The sequence below is a fragment of the Esox lucius genome, chromosome 6 (genome assembly GCF_011004845.1).
Source record: "Esox lucius isolate fEsoLuc1 chromosome 6, fEsoLuc1.pri, whole genome shotgun sequence".
In the NCBI taxonomy this organism is placed as follows: Eukaryota; Metazoa; Chordata; class Actinopteri; order Esociformes; family Esocidae; genus Esox; species Esox lucius.
Genome location: NC_047574.1, coordinates 22867227 through 22884869, shown reverse-complemented (window position 1 = coordinate 22884869; position 17643 = coordinate 22867227). Strand labels below are relative to the sequence as shown.

The 17643-nt window shown below is 42.7% G+C and overlaps 1 protein-coding gene across 17 annotated transcripts in view; it reads left to right on the top strand.

Moving 5' to 3' along the window:
• birc6 (baculoviral IAP repeat containing 6) overlaps nucleotides 1–14744 on the top strand; it is a 118434-nt gene extending 103690 nt beyond the window's left edge. For all 17 annotated transcript variants that reach the window (XM_020047350.2, XM_034292804.1, XM_034292803.1 and 14 more), the window contains 5 exons: nucleotides 169–330; nucleotides 761–838; nucleotides 2093–2281; nucleotides 12618–12752; nucleotides 13824–14744. In XM_020047350.2, the coding sequence (XP_019902909.2) occupies nucleotides 169–330; nucleotides 761–838; nucleotides 2093–2281; nucleotides 12618–12752; nucleotides 13824–14003 (744 nt within the window). In that variant the 3' untranslated portion in view covers nucleotides 14004–14744. The remainder of the gene's footprint in view (nucleotides 1–168; nucleotides 331–760; nucleotides 839–2092; nucleotides 2282–12617; nucleotides 12753–13823) is intronic.
• Nucleotides 14745–17643: the final 2899 nt, after the last annotated feature.

Genomic DNA, 17643 nt, shown 5'->3' with positions numbered 1-17643 from the left:
AACACGCTGTTCCCAAGTGCATCCGAATGTGTGTTCACCATTTCCTTCAGATAATTATCTCTTGATATATTGTGGAAATGACTTGGATTTGTATAATAGCCATGGGGTTTGTTTTAGCTACCAAAGGGAGTGACTTGTCAGTAACCCCTTGTGGTGCGTTTCTTTCAGGTTCTCATCACTGGCCCGGCAGACACGCCGTACGCCAACGGCTGCTTTGAGTTTGACGTCTACTTCCCCCAGGACTACCCCAACTCCCCTCCCCTGGTCAACTTGGAGACCACCGGTGGACACAGCGTGCGCTTCAATCCGAACCTCTACAACGACGGAAAAGTGAGTCCCTCGCGGTTACTCGGGGTTAGGCGCCCGTCGACCCCTTAGCTCGCCGTCTGGTGGGAGGAGAGAGAGAGAGAGGCTCCACTCGAGTAGCCTTCCCGCAAGACTAGTTTATTTTCGGTGTGCGGACAAAAATAAAAAAAAGTTCTCTCCTCGCCGGGTGAGAAGCTGTAAAGGTGCTGGTGCCTGGTGCATCTGCTGCTCCTCATTAGGAAGGCTGCGACAGGGAACATCTATTTTCATAATGGAAGGAGACAGCTGCTATAAGAATTACTGTAGGCTTTCTATAGTGGAGATGCCACTCGGGTGGGGAGGCCGGTGAAAACGCTCAGTTCTCCTCCTGGCGGATGATGGATGGACGTGTGGAGGGGTGGGAGGAGTGTGGAGGTTTAACTGACACGGCTGTGATGTCGTCTGTCTTTCCCAGGTGTGTTTAAGTATCCTGAACACCTGGCACGGGAGACCCGAGGAGAAGTGGAACCCTCAGACGTCTAGCTTTTTACAGGTGAGACTGAAATCCGGTCGGTTCCGCCGCCGCACTTTTCACATGTTCAACGTCAGAAACCTGTGTTTCTCGTCCGTCATCGGGGATGTTTGATCATGAGCCCGCCTCTCTGACTGCAGGGTGTGTTCATGGGTGGCTGCTTGGACAGATGCCGTTACTAGGGCAGAGCCATGCTAGTGGCAGCCTTAACTGTCAGTTAACCCCAAGGCTGTAGGGTGTGAACCCCCATCACTCCGTGGACTGACAGGGACCGTTTGGGGCTACTGTCGTCTGCTTTGTATGGTGCTGCTTTTGACCTGGGTTGTGCACTTGCTTATGTGAAGTGTGATGTCATCCTGTTAACACAGTACAGTGGCGGTTAGACAGCCAGCGCCGGAGGGAGGGAGGATCCATCATGCTAATAAAGCTATAAATCTCCCTGTCCCCGGGGGGTGTTTGTCTGGCCGGCCACTGGGAGACACCCGGAGAGGGAAGCACATCTCTAACTGAACACACACACACACACTGGAGAGTGCCTTCATCATACATGTCATCCACTGTGCATACTGGGGAGTCGTTTTCTATGTATATCGACCGGCGACAAGCCTTTTGGATCCCTTGGATATGGCTCCATTTTATTTTATTTTTATTCCCTGGTTTGCAGAGTTGGAGGGTTCATCGAGATGTCTCCATTGATTATCATTCTAGTTAGTGTCTGCCTGATCAATAATGGAAATGCCAGGCTGGATGGGGGAGCAGGGAATAAAGTGAAAATCAGGCCTGATATGTAGATTTGAGAGGGAAGGAATTGAGGTGGTGTGAAAAGCTAAGGTGGCCAGAGATTGTTGACTCAATCAGTGTCAGTTTGTTTTCCCACGCGGACCAATGCTTCAAATAAGAATTGTGCTTTGGGTCAATTAGATCTATCCTCCGGCTCTACATGACCTTCAGGACCTTTTTGTATTGTCCAGTGTTGTTCGGGGGGTTAGGTTGATATAACACTGTACCCACTCTCCTAATGATCACACAGGGCATCATTGAATCATTAATAAAGACAGACAGAACAATGCTCTTTTTGTCTGATGCTTTTTTAGTGTCCTTACTCCATGCATTCTTCTGCCGTGCACCGTTTATTTTATTTCCCTCATTCTCTTTGCTCTCATCTCTTACCTGCTCCTTTCTTCCTCTCTTCCTCCTACTTTGGTAACCTCCTTACAAGGGATTTGGCTGGGGTTTGTTTTGTAATGATCAGTCACCCTCCCCCTCCCTCCTCAGGTGCTGGTGTCTGTGCAGTCTCTGATCCTGGTGTCGGAGCCCTACTTCAATGAGCCAGGCTACGAGCGTTCTCGAGGAACCCCCAGCGGCACACAGAGCTCCCGGGAGTACGACGGAAACATCCGGCAGGCCTCGGTCAAGTGGGCCATGCTGGAGCAGATGCGCAATCCCTCGCCTTGCTTCAAAGAGGTGAGTGGTCGCGTCCGCTTTGACTTCAAAGTTTTTTGTGTTCAGTCCCCTCAGCCTTTCCCCCGACCGGTTTGGTTAACTTCCGCCCTCACTCAGGGGCAAGACTATAAAATAATGTGGTCCATTCCTTCCATTACAATCAAGCGCCAACGCAATCATGCCCCTTCATTACAGTATCTACTAGCCTGTACAAAATAAATTCAAGGACTAGACGTGCTGCCTCCTGTGGGACGGCTTGCGGGCCGTTGGCGACCATAAATTCACTGTTTATTTATTCTGCTGTTCGTACTATCCTCTGGATGTTCCCACATTTTTTGCCAATTGTTTTTAATTTTATTTCCTGCTGTCCTTGACACAGGCTATGCATGCTGATAGCGCAGGCAGAGAGCGATCAGTCACAAGCTTTACCTGGAGAGAAGTGTGGGGGGGGGGGGCAGAGATTGAGGGAGGTGGCGATTGTTTCCACTATCGAGAGAAATGTTTTTGTAGGCTACATTAGGCTGCATTTGAGATTTGTTTCAGGTTATCAAAACTTCATAGCCTATCCTTTACCGTGGATTTAAAAAGTCTACACACCCCTGTTAAAATGGCAGGTTCTTGTGATGTAAAAGAATGAGACAAAAGAGAAATCATGTCAGAACTTTTTCTACCTTTAATGTGACCTATAACGTGAACAATTAAATTGAAACACAAACTGAAATCTTTGAGTGGGAATAATAAAAATATAACCTGGTTGTGTCAGTGTGCACACCCTTAAACTAATACTTTGTTGAAGCTCCTTTGGATTTTATTACAGCACTCAATCTTTTGGGGTAGGAGTCTATAAGCACTGCACATCTTGACGTGGCAATATTTGCCCACTCTTCTTTGCAAAAGCTCTCCAAATCTGTCAGATTGCGAGGACAACTCCTGTGCACAGCCCTCTTCAGATCACCCCACAAATGTTCAATTGGAATCAGGTCTGGGCTCTGGCTGGGCCATTCCAAAACATTAATCTTCTTCTGGTAAAGCCATGCTTTTGTTGATTTGGATTTGTGCTTTGGGTTGTTGTCATGCTGAAAGGTGAACTTCCCCTTCAACTTCAGCTTTCTAACAGATACCTGAAGGTTTTGTGCAAAAATTGCTTGGTATTTGGAACTGTTCATAATTCCCTCCACCCTGACTAAGGCCCCGATTCCAGCTGAAGAAGAACTGCCCCAAAGCATGATGCTGCCACCACCATGCTTCACTGTGGGTATGGTGTTCTTTGGGTGATATGCATTGTTGTTTTTGCGCCAAACGTACCTTTTGGAATAATGGCCAAAAAGTTAAACCTTGGTTTCATCAGACCATAACACATTTTCCCACGTGCTTTTGGGGGACTTGATGTTTGTTTTTGCCAACTTCAGCTGGGCCTTAGGCTTTCGTCTTGCCACCCTCCCCATAGCCCATTCATATGAAGAATACGGGAGATTGTTGTCACATGTAGCACACAGCCAGTACTTGCCAGACATTCCTGCAGTTCCTTTACTGTTGCTGTAGGCCTCTTGGAAGCCTCCCTGTCCAGTTTTCTTCTCGTCTTTTCATCACTTTTGGAGGGACATCCAGTCCTTGGTAATCTCTGTGTTGTGCCATATTTTCTCCACTTGATGATGACTGTCTTCACTGTGTTCCATGGTATATATAATGCTTTGGAAGCTTTCTGCAGACCATGGCTTTTGCTCTGAGATGCAATCAAGAAAATTTCAGGAAAAGAACAGAACAGCTGAACTTTATTTGTGATTAATCAGTCACTTTAAATGATGGCAGGTGTGTAATGTCTTTTTAACATGAGTTTGAATGTGATTGGTTAATTCTGATCACAGCCACAACCCCAGTTATAAGAGGGTGTGCACACTTATGCAACCAGGTTATTGTAAGGTTTTTGTTTTTCAATTGTTCACATTATAGGTCAAATGATTTCTGACATGATTTCTGTCTCATTCTTTGTCTCATCACAAAAACCTGGCATTTTCACAGGGGTGTGTAGACTTTTTATATTCACTGTATATGTCAGCGGTGTTGCATTGGACATTAGTTTCAGTGGTAGCAATATTTTTATGGTGCATTTTGGAATGTTAGCCTGTATTGAAGTAAAATGTTTCAGACTACTAGTGTCTGTATACCTAAATAAAACATGCCGGAATGGATAATATGGACAAGATTAAAATTACAAATGGTGTTTGAGCATTAATATGTTCAGACCTACCCCTGTAGAATTCATCCTGTATGCAAATCTAATCAGAATTGCCTGTAAAATGTTATATTCCCCTGCCAAATTGATAGCCAGAGACGTTGCATTGCGTAACAATGTTTCATTACAGCAACAACACTGGCCTCTATACTTAAACAAATCTTCAAATAGGTTTGACATAAGCTACTAACAGTCTGTGTCTGTTTTCACGTCAGAAAAATTAAATCAATTTATGATATGTTCTGCACCTGCAGGTGTGCGCAGTCCCATTCTGTCATTAAAGCATTTGGTGAGTTTTAGTTATTTGGCAGAAAATGTATGCTATAAAAACATTCACTTTGATCTCGTATTCGTTCCTTTGATCTAGTCATGCTACCTGGGAAAGTAGCGTCTTCCCAGCGGGTTGAGTGGGCAATTTATGCAAGTAAACAAAATGTGTTATAGAGCACCAGTCGGCAGTATAGACACATCCGTTCTTTTAAAACTTCCTTATGTCTGAAACACAAGCTTCCAGGGTAGGTAATTTTGGGGTTTCTCCATGTTTCATCGAAATATACAACTGTGTCATCTGCATAGCAGCGAAAAATGACATTTTGATCACCAAGAGGCAGTGAAAATAATAGTGGTCCCAAAAACGAGCCTTGCGGAAGACAAAAAGTTACCTTTGATTAGTCAGGGGACAGGCCATCCACCCCAGTACTCTTGGAAAACAACTCCTGCGTAGATTTATGTTACCAGAGGTTTAAAGCAGACTAAAGTAGGTTTTCCTCTGGTACGTTTCCTTTCTTGAACCGGCTTAAAGATATATTTAATGTCTGATTTGTTCTACTTTTCTACTGACCACTGTCCCTATGACTGTCAGTCATAAACTCCCTGGTCTTAGTAGTTGAGTTAGTACTTGACTGAGGGACATTACAGGTATTGTATGTCTAGCATGAGGGCTCAGGAAGGCATTGTAATTTAAACATTGATTGAGTTTTCCCACAGTGGTTAAGACCAGTCCCCAGCCATGTGTTACAGTTTTGATTTTGATCAAAATCACAGAACCTTAGTCCTGAACTAGGGTAAACATCCCTAATAAGCCCCCCGAATCTGCTTTTCAGAATTTTTTTATTTATACTGCCCCAATTTAAGTGAGAACATTTTAGTTAAAATGAAAGTGTCATCTCTCTTTTGAAGTGTCAATAATGAATAAATAGCAAGTTCTAATGTTTTTAATTTGTTTAATTTGTCAAAATATGTTGAAAGACTGGCATAGGCTTAATGGCTAACTAATGTACCCTTTAAGCCCATGGATGTTCCAAATAAGGCCACTTCAGATTTGTACATACACACACACACACACACACACACACACAAAAAAAAAACAATACAGACTTGTTCTATTCAAATCTGTAATGTCTTAGCGCTCAATAGTTATTTTCATTTCTTCTCCACATGTATTTTATGGCCTGTAAGTGACATTTGAAATTGGCATGACCCGCCTTTTTGCTGTGTTGTCTTACAACATGTCTTTGAAATGTAGCCAAAAAACTATTTACGAACAGAATCAGAACTATAGTGGAAATGACTCTTCAGTACTTTCCGCTGTTCCCTTTCTGTACAGACGGCATGCTTCTATCATACATTGGCATGAAGTGTTTTAGTCATCTCAAACTAAACCTCATCTGAAAAGTATGCCTAAAGATTTGTAAAAAATGATTGTAAATGTTAGGATAGAATGCAGGCCTATCCAGAATGAATTGACCTATCCAACATGACTGATGTTTAAATATGGGTTTTAATTATCTGAATTATGGAGCTGATTTATCAGATGAAGTCAACATTAGGGAGGAAAATGGTCAAAAGTAAGAAAATCCCCATTGAAACAGTCAAGTGGGCTAAATAACAAGCAGGTGGGCGTAAAGGGGAGCATTAGTGAATGTATGGTTAAAAGACAGAATATTTTATTCTACGTACATGACATTAAACAACTATATGAAATAAATCTATATATGGTGCACTAACATAACATGAAATGTATGAACTTATCAAGCAATTAATTTAAGTAATCAGCTATACTGATGTATATCCACCCCAGGCAGTGTGATATTTTTGCTTGCATCCCCTTTAAGCCCACCAGGTAAAAATGTGAATTCAAAAATGTATAAAGATGAATATAAAAATGTAATGTCTTTAACAGTATAATGATACAAACTGCATACAAAAATGTAAACTATACCTGCTTATCATGCTTTGTCATTGCAATCGACCATATTGGGCAGCTAATGTACAGCATGTGGTCTGTTTGCTAGCATGCCAAAACTGATATTTTAATTTCAAAAGAAGCAATATTTATAATTCTAATAACATTCTAACATATGTCTTATTCAAAACACTAATCACTTAAATGTTGTTAACAAATGAGTACCTTTCCAAAAACAGGTAAAAATATGTAATCTTCTATTGCAACTTCTTCTGGGATCAGCAGGCAAATGCCACACACATACTTTGATAACTCAATATTGACAAATCTGATCGGCTTACAATAATAGGTGTCATTTATATAACAAGCCGCTTCATGGAAAAAACAATCAAACAGCAATTTTTATTTTATTTTTTATTGACAAAGAAGTTGCAATTGGGGTTATATGGTACATGGACTTAATAGGGCCCTAATTCAGGCTTGCATAAACAAGTAAGGTGAATTATTTTGCAACTTTGTTATACATTTTTTCAATGTATAGATTTTCACTTTGATGTTTGTGTAAATCAATCCCAAAAAAGAGCCCTTTAATCCATTACTTTGTAACGCAGCAGTGTCCGCAGCAGTACCTATTTCATGCACCTTTCATGCACCTAGCATGAATACATCTAGAACAAGCATACTAACTTTTTCTCAGCCCGATTCTTTGCTCTGTGGTAGAAGCATGGCAATGTCTTTTCCAGGTCCCAGAGTGTAAATTGTCAGCTTTTGCACGGCAGCAATCTCTGTAATAAAACTACAGGGTTCTGACGTCAGAGCATCTCAATGTGAAATGGGCCATTGGAGCCGGGAGCTGGGGAAAAGGCAGCAGGTTTCTGCAGTGCTGCCTGAGTGGCCTCCTGAAATTCAATTAGGCTTGTGTGACACTCCTGCACGATCCTGAGCTGCCCTTTTCCCATCTCAGCCCCAGGCTGAGGCGCAGAAAAAAATACTGGCCACAAACATCGTAGAGCTATAGCTGTGGCAACACACACACACAGTACTATATGTACTACACAGTCTGTTCTGATTACAATGCAAGCTTAGCATGCTATCTTTCATCTTGCTGTGACACCATAGACTTTTTCTGTTTGGCGCTGCCTTATCATGTTTGTGACAACGTTTCTTTGCTCTATTTGTGGTTTGAGATGAAGAATAAAAAGTGACTGCGTAATGCAGCAGGAGACTGTCAAGTGGAATTAAAAAACGTTGGCCGTTAACTTCGGTGTGGAGCTCATTATCATTCACAGGGCTGACTGCTGGTGTGCGACGGTGGTCATGGAACACGGGAAGTTATTACGTGAAGTGCTAAGAGGAGATTATGTCCCTGGTCAGGTGTACTATACAGTCTGGCAGATTGACGGTCCGTAGACCTTCCCGAGCAGATGGTGCTATCGACCTTACATGTTCATTTATCACGTGAACAAGGGGAGGAACCACTCGCTCTGACTTCTGCTCACACACCCTATCCAGGAAAGAAGCCGTTGAGCAGAGCACTCTCCATTGCTGTGCATTATTGATGTTTTGTAGCGCGACACCTCCTTCCAGTGGGGACTTCTGGAGGCTTGGCTGTTGACTCCTCGTCAACCGCTAACCGAGCCCAGCCTGCCTCTGTGTAGTCAGCCTGGAAAACAAGCTTGCCTGGTTTTGGTTGCAAAAACGCACACAGAAACGCATACATGAAAACAGGGAAAGTGATGTGCCACTGCCGTTGGGGTTTCCATGGCTATGCTGGCAAGGAAATTGTTTCATTTCACTGCCTCCCCCTCCTCCCTCATCCTCTGTGCCTCCCGTGGCCCTGTTCCACAGCTGCTGGCCTCTGCAGATGGCCTGAGAGTGTCAGTCAAAAGTCATGATGAGGGCCTCAGAATGTCAGTGGTTAGTCACCGGGATCTGTGTGCCTGATGAGTAGGAGGTCTTGTCCTAGGCAGTGGGGGGGGGGGGGGGGGCGTACTGCTGTTGACCATCACCATGTCTCTGTCAAGATTGGGAATGCTGATGATAACACACACCGCTGGGCTGTTCAAGTCAGCACATATGTCCTGTTTTTCCAGTCTCAGGCAGCCATTGGATCTTGCAACAGGAAGCTGCACCCCTCTCCCATCCATGCATCAGTCCCACACACATCCTGTGTCCTGCTGGTACCAAAGCCTGACTGAAAATATAAACGAATCGCTTATTTGACCCTTGTCGTAATACATTCTAATTACTGGCTTATGAATGACTCCCGTTATAACGGTTGTAAAACCATTCTAGAGGCCAGTGACTTCGCCTTTAACTGCTTATTTTTTCAGTGCCTGTATATTGTTGGAGCCAGACCTTCTTTGGTACCTTAAATCAGTGTTTCTCAACTCCAACCCTAGGGACCTGGTATAGTCCTGGCTTTCTGTTCCACCTGGTAGTTGCTGCGTTAGTGTTTTAATTTGGTGTCCCTGGTTTAAATCAGTCCCCAATCAGAGGGCTTGAATGAAACCCTGTAGGACCACAGGTTCTGAGGCCTGGTGGCAAGAATGGCTATATTAAATGGGATGGCACTGAATATAATACAACTAATTAGCCATGAAGTTACTGTAGATAAGCCTGTATTAGCAGCAAATTAGCAATTATCTTATCATATATCCGTTCCTAATTTGGCCACATTAAGTTGAGTGGATAGGTGAAAGCAATACAATACATGCAGTGGTGAAAGCAATACAATACATGCAGTACCAATTCCGTCAAGTGGGATCAGTAATCAATGGACCTGACGAGAGTGAGCAGCTATGTTTTTTTAAGGCATTAATACTGGGGACCAATGAATGTCTACCTCTAGTACTGAGCAGGCTTCTGGTGCATTCTGTTCTCCATCTGTACTCTATGAATACTGAGAGGGGAGGGGGAGGTCCAGCCTTGGCGTAAGTAGGAGTCTTTTGTCCGGAGTAAGGACCGGCAGGCTAGCAACACTGCTGAGGTGCAGGGAAAGAACTTTGAAATGGCCACAGTGTGATTCATACTTACCCTTGACCCCAACGTGTTTGGAAGGCGCCGGATAACATCGGGGGGACATCGGCCCTCTGGAAGGAGTGGGTGGCGGTTCACTTAGTTTATCTGGAAAGGTCACTTAGTTTATCCGGAAATGAGCGCCATCAGCAGACTGGGGCCGTGTGTGCAACCGTGCATTCATTCGTCTGTTTGGGTTGGGCGCATCACTCAAGGATTTGTTGGTGTGTTTTTGTTTGTGTCTGTCTGGTATACTGTTTAAAGGTCATTTGTCACGGCACCCTACTCTGGCGGGTACGAGCATACCATGTTCAATGTCTTGGGATTCGTACACAAGGCTCGTGTCAATACCGTAATCAATGCGTGTACCGAAATGCCAAACGCCACGTGTGATGCCCTTTACAACGCGAAACGCCCCGGGAGACCTAGTCGTTTTCTAGGCTAAGGACTTCGTAAATAGCTACGTTAAATGTTGGTCAGCCACATGACTTCTGCCTTTCTAATGTTGTATTGTTTTCTGTTGGTTTTGAAACCGTTGGCCTTCTGCAAACATTACCAGTGTCACTGCCCACTGTCTGGTCGTCTGGGGGCTGTTGAGTACCGGCGGGAGTAGAAGCACTTTGTTTGTTAACGGCTGTGAGGGAGGTGACAACACCGATCACTCCTACGTTTACCCAGGATTTTGACCTTGGAACGTTTGTGGCAATCAGCGGGTGAGCATCAGAGCACTCATCAGAAATAAGTCAAGCACCAAAGTCGAGGGGGGAAGGAACTCCATTTTCGCTGCCACTCCAGAGTGATCCTGGTAAATAACAAACCAGCAGCCTTGATCATAACTAATCCCCCCACAGAAAATGTGAAAGGCAACATGAGGAGTTGTAGCGTCCCCCCTTTTCCACTGCAGAGTATCTTGCTTTGAAGCTGGGAGGACAAAGAAAGAGGAGAACTGACCATAGTCTGTAGGAGGGGGGGGGCATTGTGACCTCCGGGCTGGTGCACAGCAAAAGGCCTGCTACAACCCCACAGTGTGGAGAAAGTGATATTGACTAAGAAAGTATATTGCCAACCATGCCTCAGACATTACAATACACATTCGCATCCCAATAATTAGGACTGTATAGATCCCCACAAAACTAGGCTACATCTGTTCTAATCTAGCGTCTAATCAACGTCTCAGTGGAGGGCCAATTCTAGCCCTCAGGTCTTCTTGCCTTTGTAACTTGGTGGCTAATTTGTTTAACTGGCAAAGTAAATAGTCATGCCAGCTTTACTTTGACAGCACTAATTTAGCTGTGTTTTTTTGGTTCTGCTCAATCCTATAGCCATAGCTTATAGCGTTCCGTGCCTAGCAACAATCATCCTGCTATCTGATTAGACTGCTTCCATCAGAATAACCTCTGATAAGCTGTAGTAATTGGAATAAGGTTTGTTCTTGGCAGTTGTAGATCTACTTTGTTGAAGATCTAATAGCCTGCCGGTTCTTTCCATTGGAAAGGCTGTCTGCCTATTCATCCCTTTGGAGTTCAGTTCCTATTCATAACCAGTAGCTCAGGCTCTGTGCAGACCTGGATAACTTGGAGTCAAGGGACACATCAGAGAACTCCACTAGAACCTTTTCAGTGGCGAGATGGTGCTTGTCTTGATTATCTATACTCTTTAAAGCCCCCTGTCTGCTTGAGATCCTTCCTTACCAGTTGGTGAATCACCAGTTGTCCTGCTACAAACAAGAACTATCAGAATTTGGTCTTTTGGCGGTTGGGTGGGTGTTAGGGCACCTGAGAGGCCCGAAACAGCCTTGGGCGTCCCTGATCAGAAATAATGCCTAACAAAGAAATTGTATTAGTTTCAGTGTCACTGCACTCCCCTTTGTCCTTTACATGGGGAACCATGGGGAATTTCAGGGGATTTTATTTCCAAAGCTGGCTGGCTCTCATTTCCCCATTCCATAATCTGGACCATACGACGATGGTTTAGTAATGTTACATTAGGATTATGTTGAAGGCAGAACAAAGGGCAAGTTTGATTGAATTATGCTTGCGTTATGCTGATAGTTGTCCCTATTATGCATTGTGTCATTTCCTAAGTAGATTTCATGCATTCTAACTTCCACCCAGAGTTTTCTTGGTCTGGTCATGCAATTTCTATATCGCTATAAACTTATTTCCCTCTCACAATTTGTTTGAAGTCCACTTTTTAGATTATGGCCATGCTTCAGCGCAACGTCTCTGCAGAGACAGAGTTGCAGATGGAAACGTCCTTCAACGCCGCGTGCCACGCCAGGCGCCTTGCTGCTTCATATGGCACTGCTCGCTCGACCAGGACCTTTATACCCTGTCATACATGTGCCGGAGCTGAATGCTATCCTCATCCAATAACCCTGATTGACCGCGCAGTGACTGACCCTTAAACACTGGGCTGCTGTGATGCTGCTTTACTGTGAGGCCGTGACCACTGAGCCACTTGAACCCTCAGTGCCTTTTTTTAAAAGACGGCACTCGATGTGCAGCATCGCAGCACAAATCACCACGCAGCGTTGAGAGTTTCATTCTGACGAGACACGCGTGAGGCTGTTTACTGTGATGTCCGGCACTGCATGGAAATGGGTTGCAGCAAACTCAGACAACGGGTTTGTTAGCTTCCTGAACGTCTGTGTCATCACAGATTGTGATGTAAAAATGTGTCTCCTGAAATACACTCTGAATACCGAAACAATATCCCTATCAAATATTATAAAATGTAATTTTCATTTTGTACAACCAAGTCCGGGAGGGGAGTGAACGGACCTGAGCCGCAGCGCGTATGTCTTGATGTGTTGTGTTTGCGTGAGGCCTTTCAGATGAGTTTCCCGTATGAATTCCCTGCAGGTACAATGTGTTAAGTGTTGTGTCTGTGTTACATGGGTGTTTTGTTGTATTCCCCAGGTGATCCACAAGCACTTCTATCTGAAGCGAGTAGAAGTCATGGCTCAGTGTGAGGAGTGGATCGCAGACATCCAGCAATACAGCAGTGACAAGCGAGTGGGGCGCACCATGTCCCATCATGCTGCTGCATTGAAGGTAAACCGATACTGTTCCACGATAGAAGACCTTGTACAGTAACAGAACTTTGTCCTTCGCCACAGTCAACTGAACCCACCCTCCTTTCACTTACCTTCACACATACCCACAAAAAACACACAGTCCTGTTTTGTGTTAATTAATTCTGAATTGGTAGCTCAGGGCTGAAATCCCTGGTGTTTATACATGGTGTAGAGGCTTGATTCATGCCGCAGTCAGCTTCCCCCCTCCTCTGACAGGCTCAAGAAGTGGCCGTGAAGGAGCAGATAAGGACCGCGTCCTATTTTCTTCAGCTCACTGGGAGCCAGACTCTCTACCTCTGGCCATTAATAACCACAATTAATACCAGATGTAAATAATCTCCTCGACACCCTGATAAATATAGAGGGGCTGCAGCAAGCCACTCAGTGCTGTTTTAAAGCAGGGCCAAAATGGTCTTTGTAGTCCCGTTATCTTTATGCCTTTTTTTCTTTTCCTGCAGCATATAGGTAGAAATCCCGAAATTAGGTATTAGGTTTACCGTGCATTATTCTTTTGCCTTTCAGATATGGTGTGGGAAGTGGATACTTGTTCATACATAGTTTCATAGTCATAGAAAGACTACTGATTAATTGATTAATTTGTGCACAAGAATATTTTTATTATCAAGATACATTCATTTTGCAATTATTTGTTTTGAGGTATACAGTGTGTATAGAGAATCACCACCGGCTTTCAAAGTGTTCACCTTTTGGTGCCTTATAGCCTGAAATGAAAACGCAAAATCAATTACATAGTTTTGCCCTTTTGGCATTAATTAAAACAAATATTCCTGGTGTCAATGTATCGATACAATGTTGTCACAGGAAAAAAATGAAACATAAATTGTATTGATTTTTTTTCACCCCACCCCTATGCATTTGTATTGGTTTTGAAGAGCTTTGCAAGTGCAGACCTTGTCATATTCTTTGTGAAGGGTACATCTGTTTTGTAGTCCGGACCCATGTTTGTACTTGCTGCCTCATCACGGCATGTACAGCAGGTCTGAACAGAGCCCCATGTGTAACTGGGTGTCCTCAATCCCTTTTTCAGAGGCACACGGCCCAGCTACGAGAGGAGCTGCTGAAGCTACCCTGCCCAGATGGCCTGGAGCCGGACGGGGAGGAGTTCTCAGAGAAGAGTGCCGCCCTTATGATCAAGGAGCTGCCCAATCAGGAGGCCGAGAAGCCCAGTGGAAGTCAAGACGGCCCCTGCAGTGAGGGCCCGCTATGAGTCCCGCCCCTATCTCCGCCCTCCACCCTTAGCAGCGGCCACTCCTCCTCACGACTATTACTATAGTTATTAAATAGACTTTGACGGCTTCGAAGCACAAGCCACCATTTTGTCAATATTTGTATGTAAGAATCTAATTATGTAATAGCTGAAAAAAGAGGACAAAAAACATGAGAATGAAACTGCTTACAAACCAACAAAAATAAGACAAAACTCTGAACTATGCTATGCCCTTAAGGAAACAGTCGACAAACAAATCTTTTATTTACCTGTAAAAGAGTGTAAAACTTTTTGTGCTTTTTTTTTTTCAATTGTGAAATAACCACTGATTGGTATGTTATTAAACTTGTTTATGTATACATAATGACAGAGGAAATCACAGAATATATAAGGGAACTAGCCTACCTTTAGAGAAGAATGTTTACTGAATGTTAATTTCCATATTTTTGACTGTTAGCGCAAGGACAGTTGTAACCAAGAATATATTGGTCGTTCTTCAAGGATAATATTTAAAATTTACAAAAACATACACTTTCCTGAATTTGAGAAATCTTCTGGTTGCCCATTGACATCGCTTATTTGATTTCTACAGGATCCTGTAAACTTCAATAAAGGCTGGAATTGAAATTCTTAAGTGCTATATTTACTTGTTGCCCTTTTTACAGGCTGTTCAGAAATGCTATGAATTTCTTTTTTTGCCTCACTAATGCAAGTTTAATAAATGCAACCTGTTTTACTTTTCCGGGATATATACATTTATCTGATTATGTAGATATGTCTGTGTATGTAAGATGTGCTTGGGATATGTACCGATATGCGAAGGCTTGTGCATGTATGTTCTTTTGTGCGTGTTCAACAATCCTGCTAAGATACAAAGCTGCTATGTGCCTTTTATCTACAGTGACAGCATACCACCAAATACTTTGAAAGTTAATTCACTGATTATTTTGATCTCTACACACTGATCATTCCTCTCTGTTTGCGTGGAAAATTCCTTGATCCATTTTATGTTGATTCTAGTAAAAGAAAAAGCACTTTCTATTTTACTTCCTCCCGGTTCAGTCACATGCTACTTTTGGTAGGTCATTAAATGGAGCTTGAAAATTTGGATTGATTGTGCGAATGCTTTTTTCTGCATTTTTGAACAGCACTCGGACATGAACCTCTTAACAAATAAAAAGTATTTCAGAACATGGGAGATCGGTCTCAATGGGAGTAATCGTTACAAAAGCAAAGTTACATGGAAAGCCCAAGTGCAAGGAAACAGGCTGTCTATATGGGCAACATATTTGATGTAAGTTACTAACGTATTTGGCTATGCTTTTTTTTTTTTTTATTATTATTTTTTTAGCGGGTGCAATTTATGGGTTGAAGATGTTTTCTAGTGCTAGTTTAGCTATCCACAGCTTAATGTTAGTTGTGTTTAGAGCTTTCCTATCCTAAGATAGGCTTATCTGATTGTGTATTAAACTTATAAAACAATGTAAATACCTCCACAGATATCTTGATTCGGTGGATATTTATAATTCTCCAAACTTTTACATGAAGACTGAGGAACAACAAGCATCTGGAATCTTCTCTAGTCCTGTTATCCATTCTCCATTAAGAACTCTGCCTTTCGGAGTGACTGACGAGGCTCTTGTACAGCAAGCTTGGATACACAGGGATTATGGTGTAGAAAACAGCTCGTTGCATGCACTTCAGTGGTTTAGCCCTCCCACTATGCATTATTTATCCAATGCTTTATACCTCAGTGAAGTAGAGGGAGACATAGCTACTGGAAAATGCATGGTGTGTAAAGCTTAACATAGAGAATCTCTCACAACATGGTATTCAAGATGCATGTTAAAACTTTAGGTTACACAGACCAGGGTTGGAATAAATTGTTGGTGATCCCATTTATACCATGACATTTTGGAAGGTGAGCTGAGTTTGATACTTTTTTTCCTCAAATGTTGGCTCACATTAACACCTTATTGCAATGTGTTACCCTTTCGCTAATGTTAAAGTATAATTTAATGTATAATATATTCTTTTAAAGTGGTCACATTCTCACCCCATTGAAATGACCACACCCTTTAAAAAAAATGGCATTTCACTATATAAAAGTCACCGCGACCTGACAACCACCAATCCCAATCAGATCTTTTGTAGGAAGGCATCAACCTTACCTGTGTTAATTTCCCTATGGTTCAGAGTCATATGAAAGAAGATTTAAATTGCATTTGTAGTGTCTGATCTTAGTTTTAAGGCTGAATACTTTAGAGTTTTCCAGTCTAAAGGCACCACTGACTGTGCTCAGTCAGACCTAGTTTCTTTCTTGTCTTTGTTGATGCTGCTGATTAGGCTTCCAGATAATGAGAGGTTGTCTAATACTGGAGTGCCTCTCCAGGAATGGTTTTAGGTGGTGTATGGACCTAGAATGTTGCTTTTTGATGCTAGAAGCAGCCTGAAACCAAGAGAAACTTATATCCATGGTTTGGCAGACTTGGAACAGTTATGAACTTGGCAATCTAAAAATCAATAGAAATAATGGGTCAGTGTGAGAAGTATTTTTTTATTTTACTACCTTCAAATAACATCAAATAAGATTTTGAGATTTTTTTTTTTACATGCTTTCACAGAATCACTACATTTGTTTATTTTGAGCTAGTGGTGGCCACATTTTATGTATGTTTGCTGTTTAAGGACCTGGACCATGGATTAAAGTTTCTTTGGCTTTATATTACTTTCAACGTGAGGAACCATGTTACACCTTTTTAAAATAGTGAAAGTCAATTTTAACCTTCCTAATAAGGTTGAATGCCGTCTGGGGTTTTCACTAGGCTTCACGGATCCTCCATTACTGCTCTAGATAAACATTGAACGCCTTCATGAAACCAATAAAGGTTACCATTGTGTTTGCTAACATGCCACAGAGCTGTCTCATGATTCTATAGATACGTTGACATTAAATAATTCTTGCCCTTGATGTGAATCCAACATGTAGATAATCTGGAATTAGAGCTTCAGGGGGCCATATTAAACTATTCAAGCAGAACCATTCACATTTTTAGTTGAAATGTATCCTTTACCCTTTAAGCCAACATACAGTGGGGAGAACAAGTATTTGATACATTGCCGATTTTGCAGGTTTTCCTACTTACAAAGCATGTAGAGGTCTGTAATTTTTATCATAGGTACACTTCAACTGCGAGAGACGGAATCTAAAACAAAAATCCAGAAAATCACATTGTATGATTTTTAAATAATTAGCATTTTATTGCATGACATAAGTATTTGATCACCTACCAACCAGTAAGAATTCCGGCTCTCACAGATCTGTTAGTTTTTCTATAAGAAGCCCTCCTGTTCTCCACTCATTACCTGTATTAACTGCAACTGTTTGAACTCGTTATCTGTATAAAAGACACCTGTCCACACACTCAATCAAACAGACTCCAACCTCTCCACAATGGCCAAGACCAGAGAGCTGTGTAAGGACATCAGGGATAAAATTGTAGACCTGCACAAGGCTGGGATGGGCGACAGGCAAGCAGCTTGGTGAGAAGGCAACAACTGTTGGCGCAAGTGGAAGAAGTTCAAGATGACGGTCAATCTCCCTTGGTCTGGGGCTCCATGCAAGATCTCACCTCGTGGG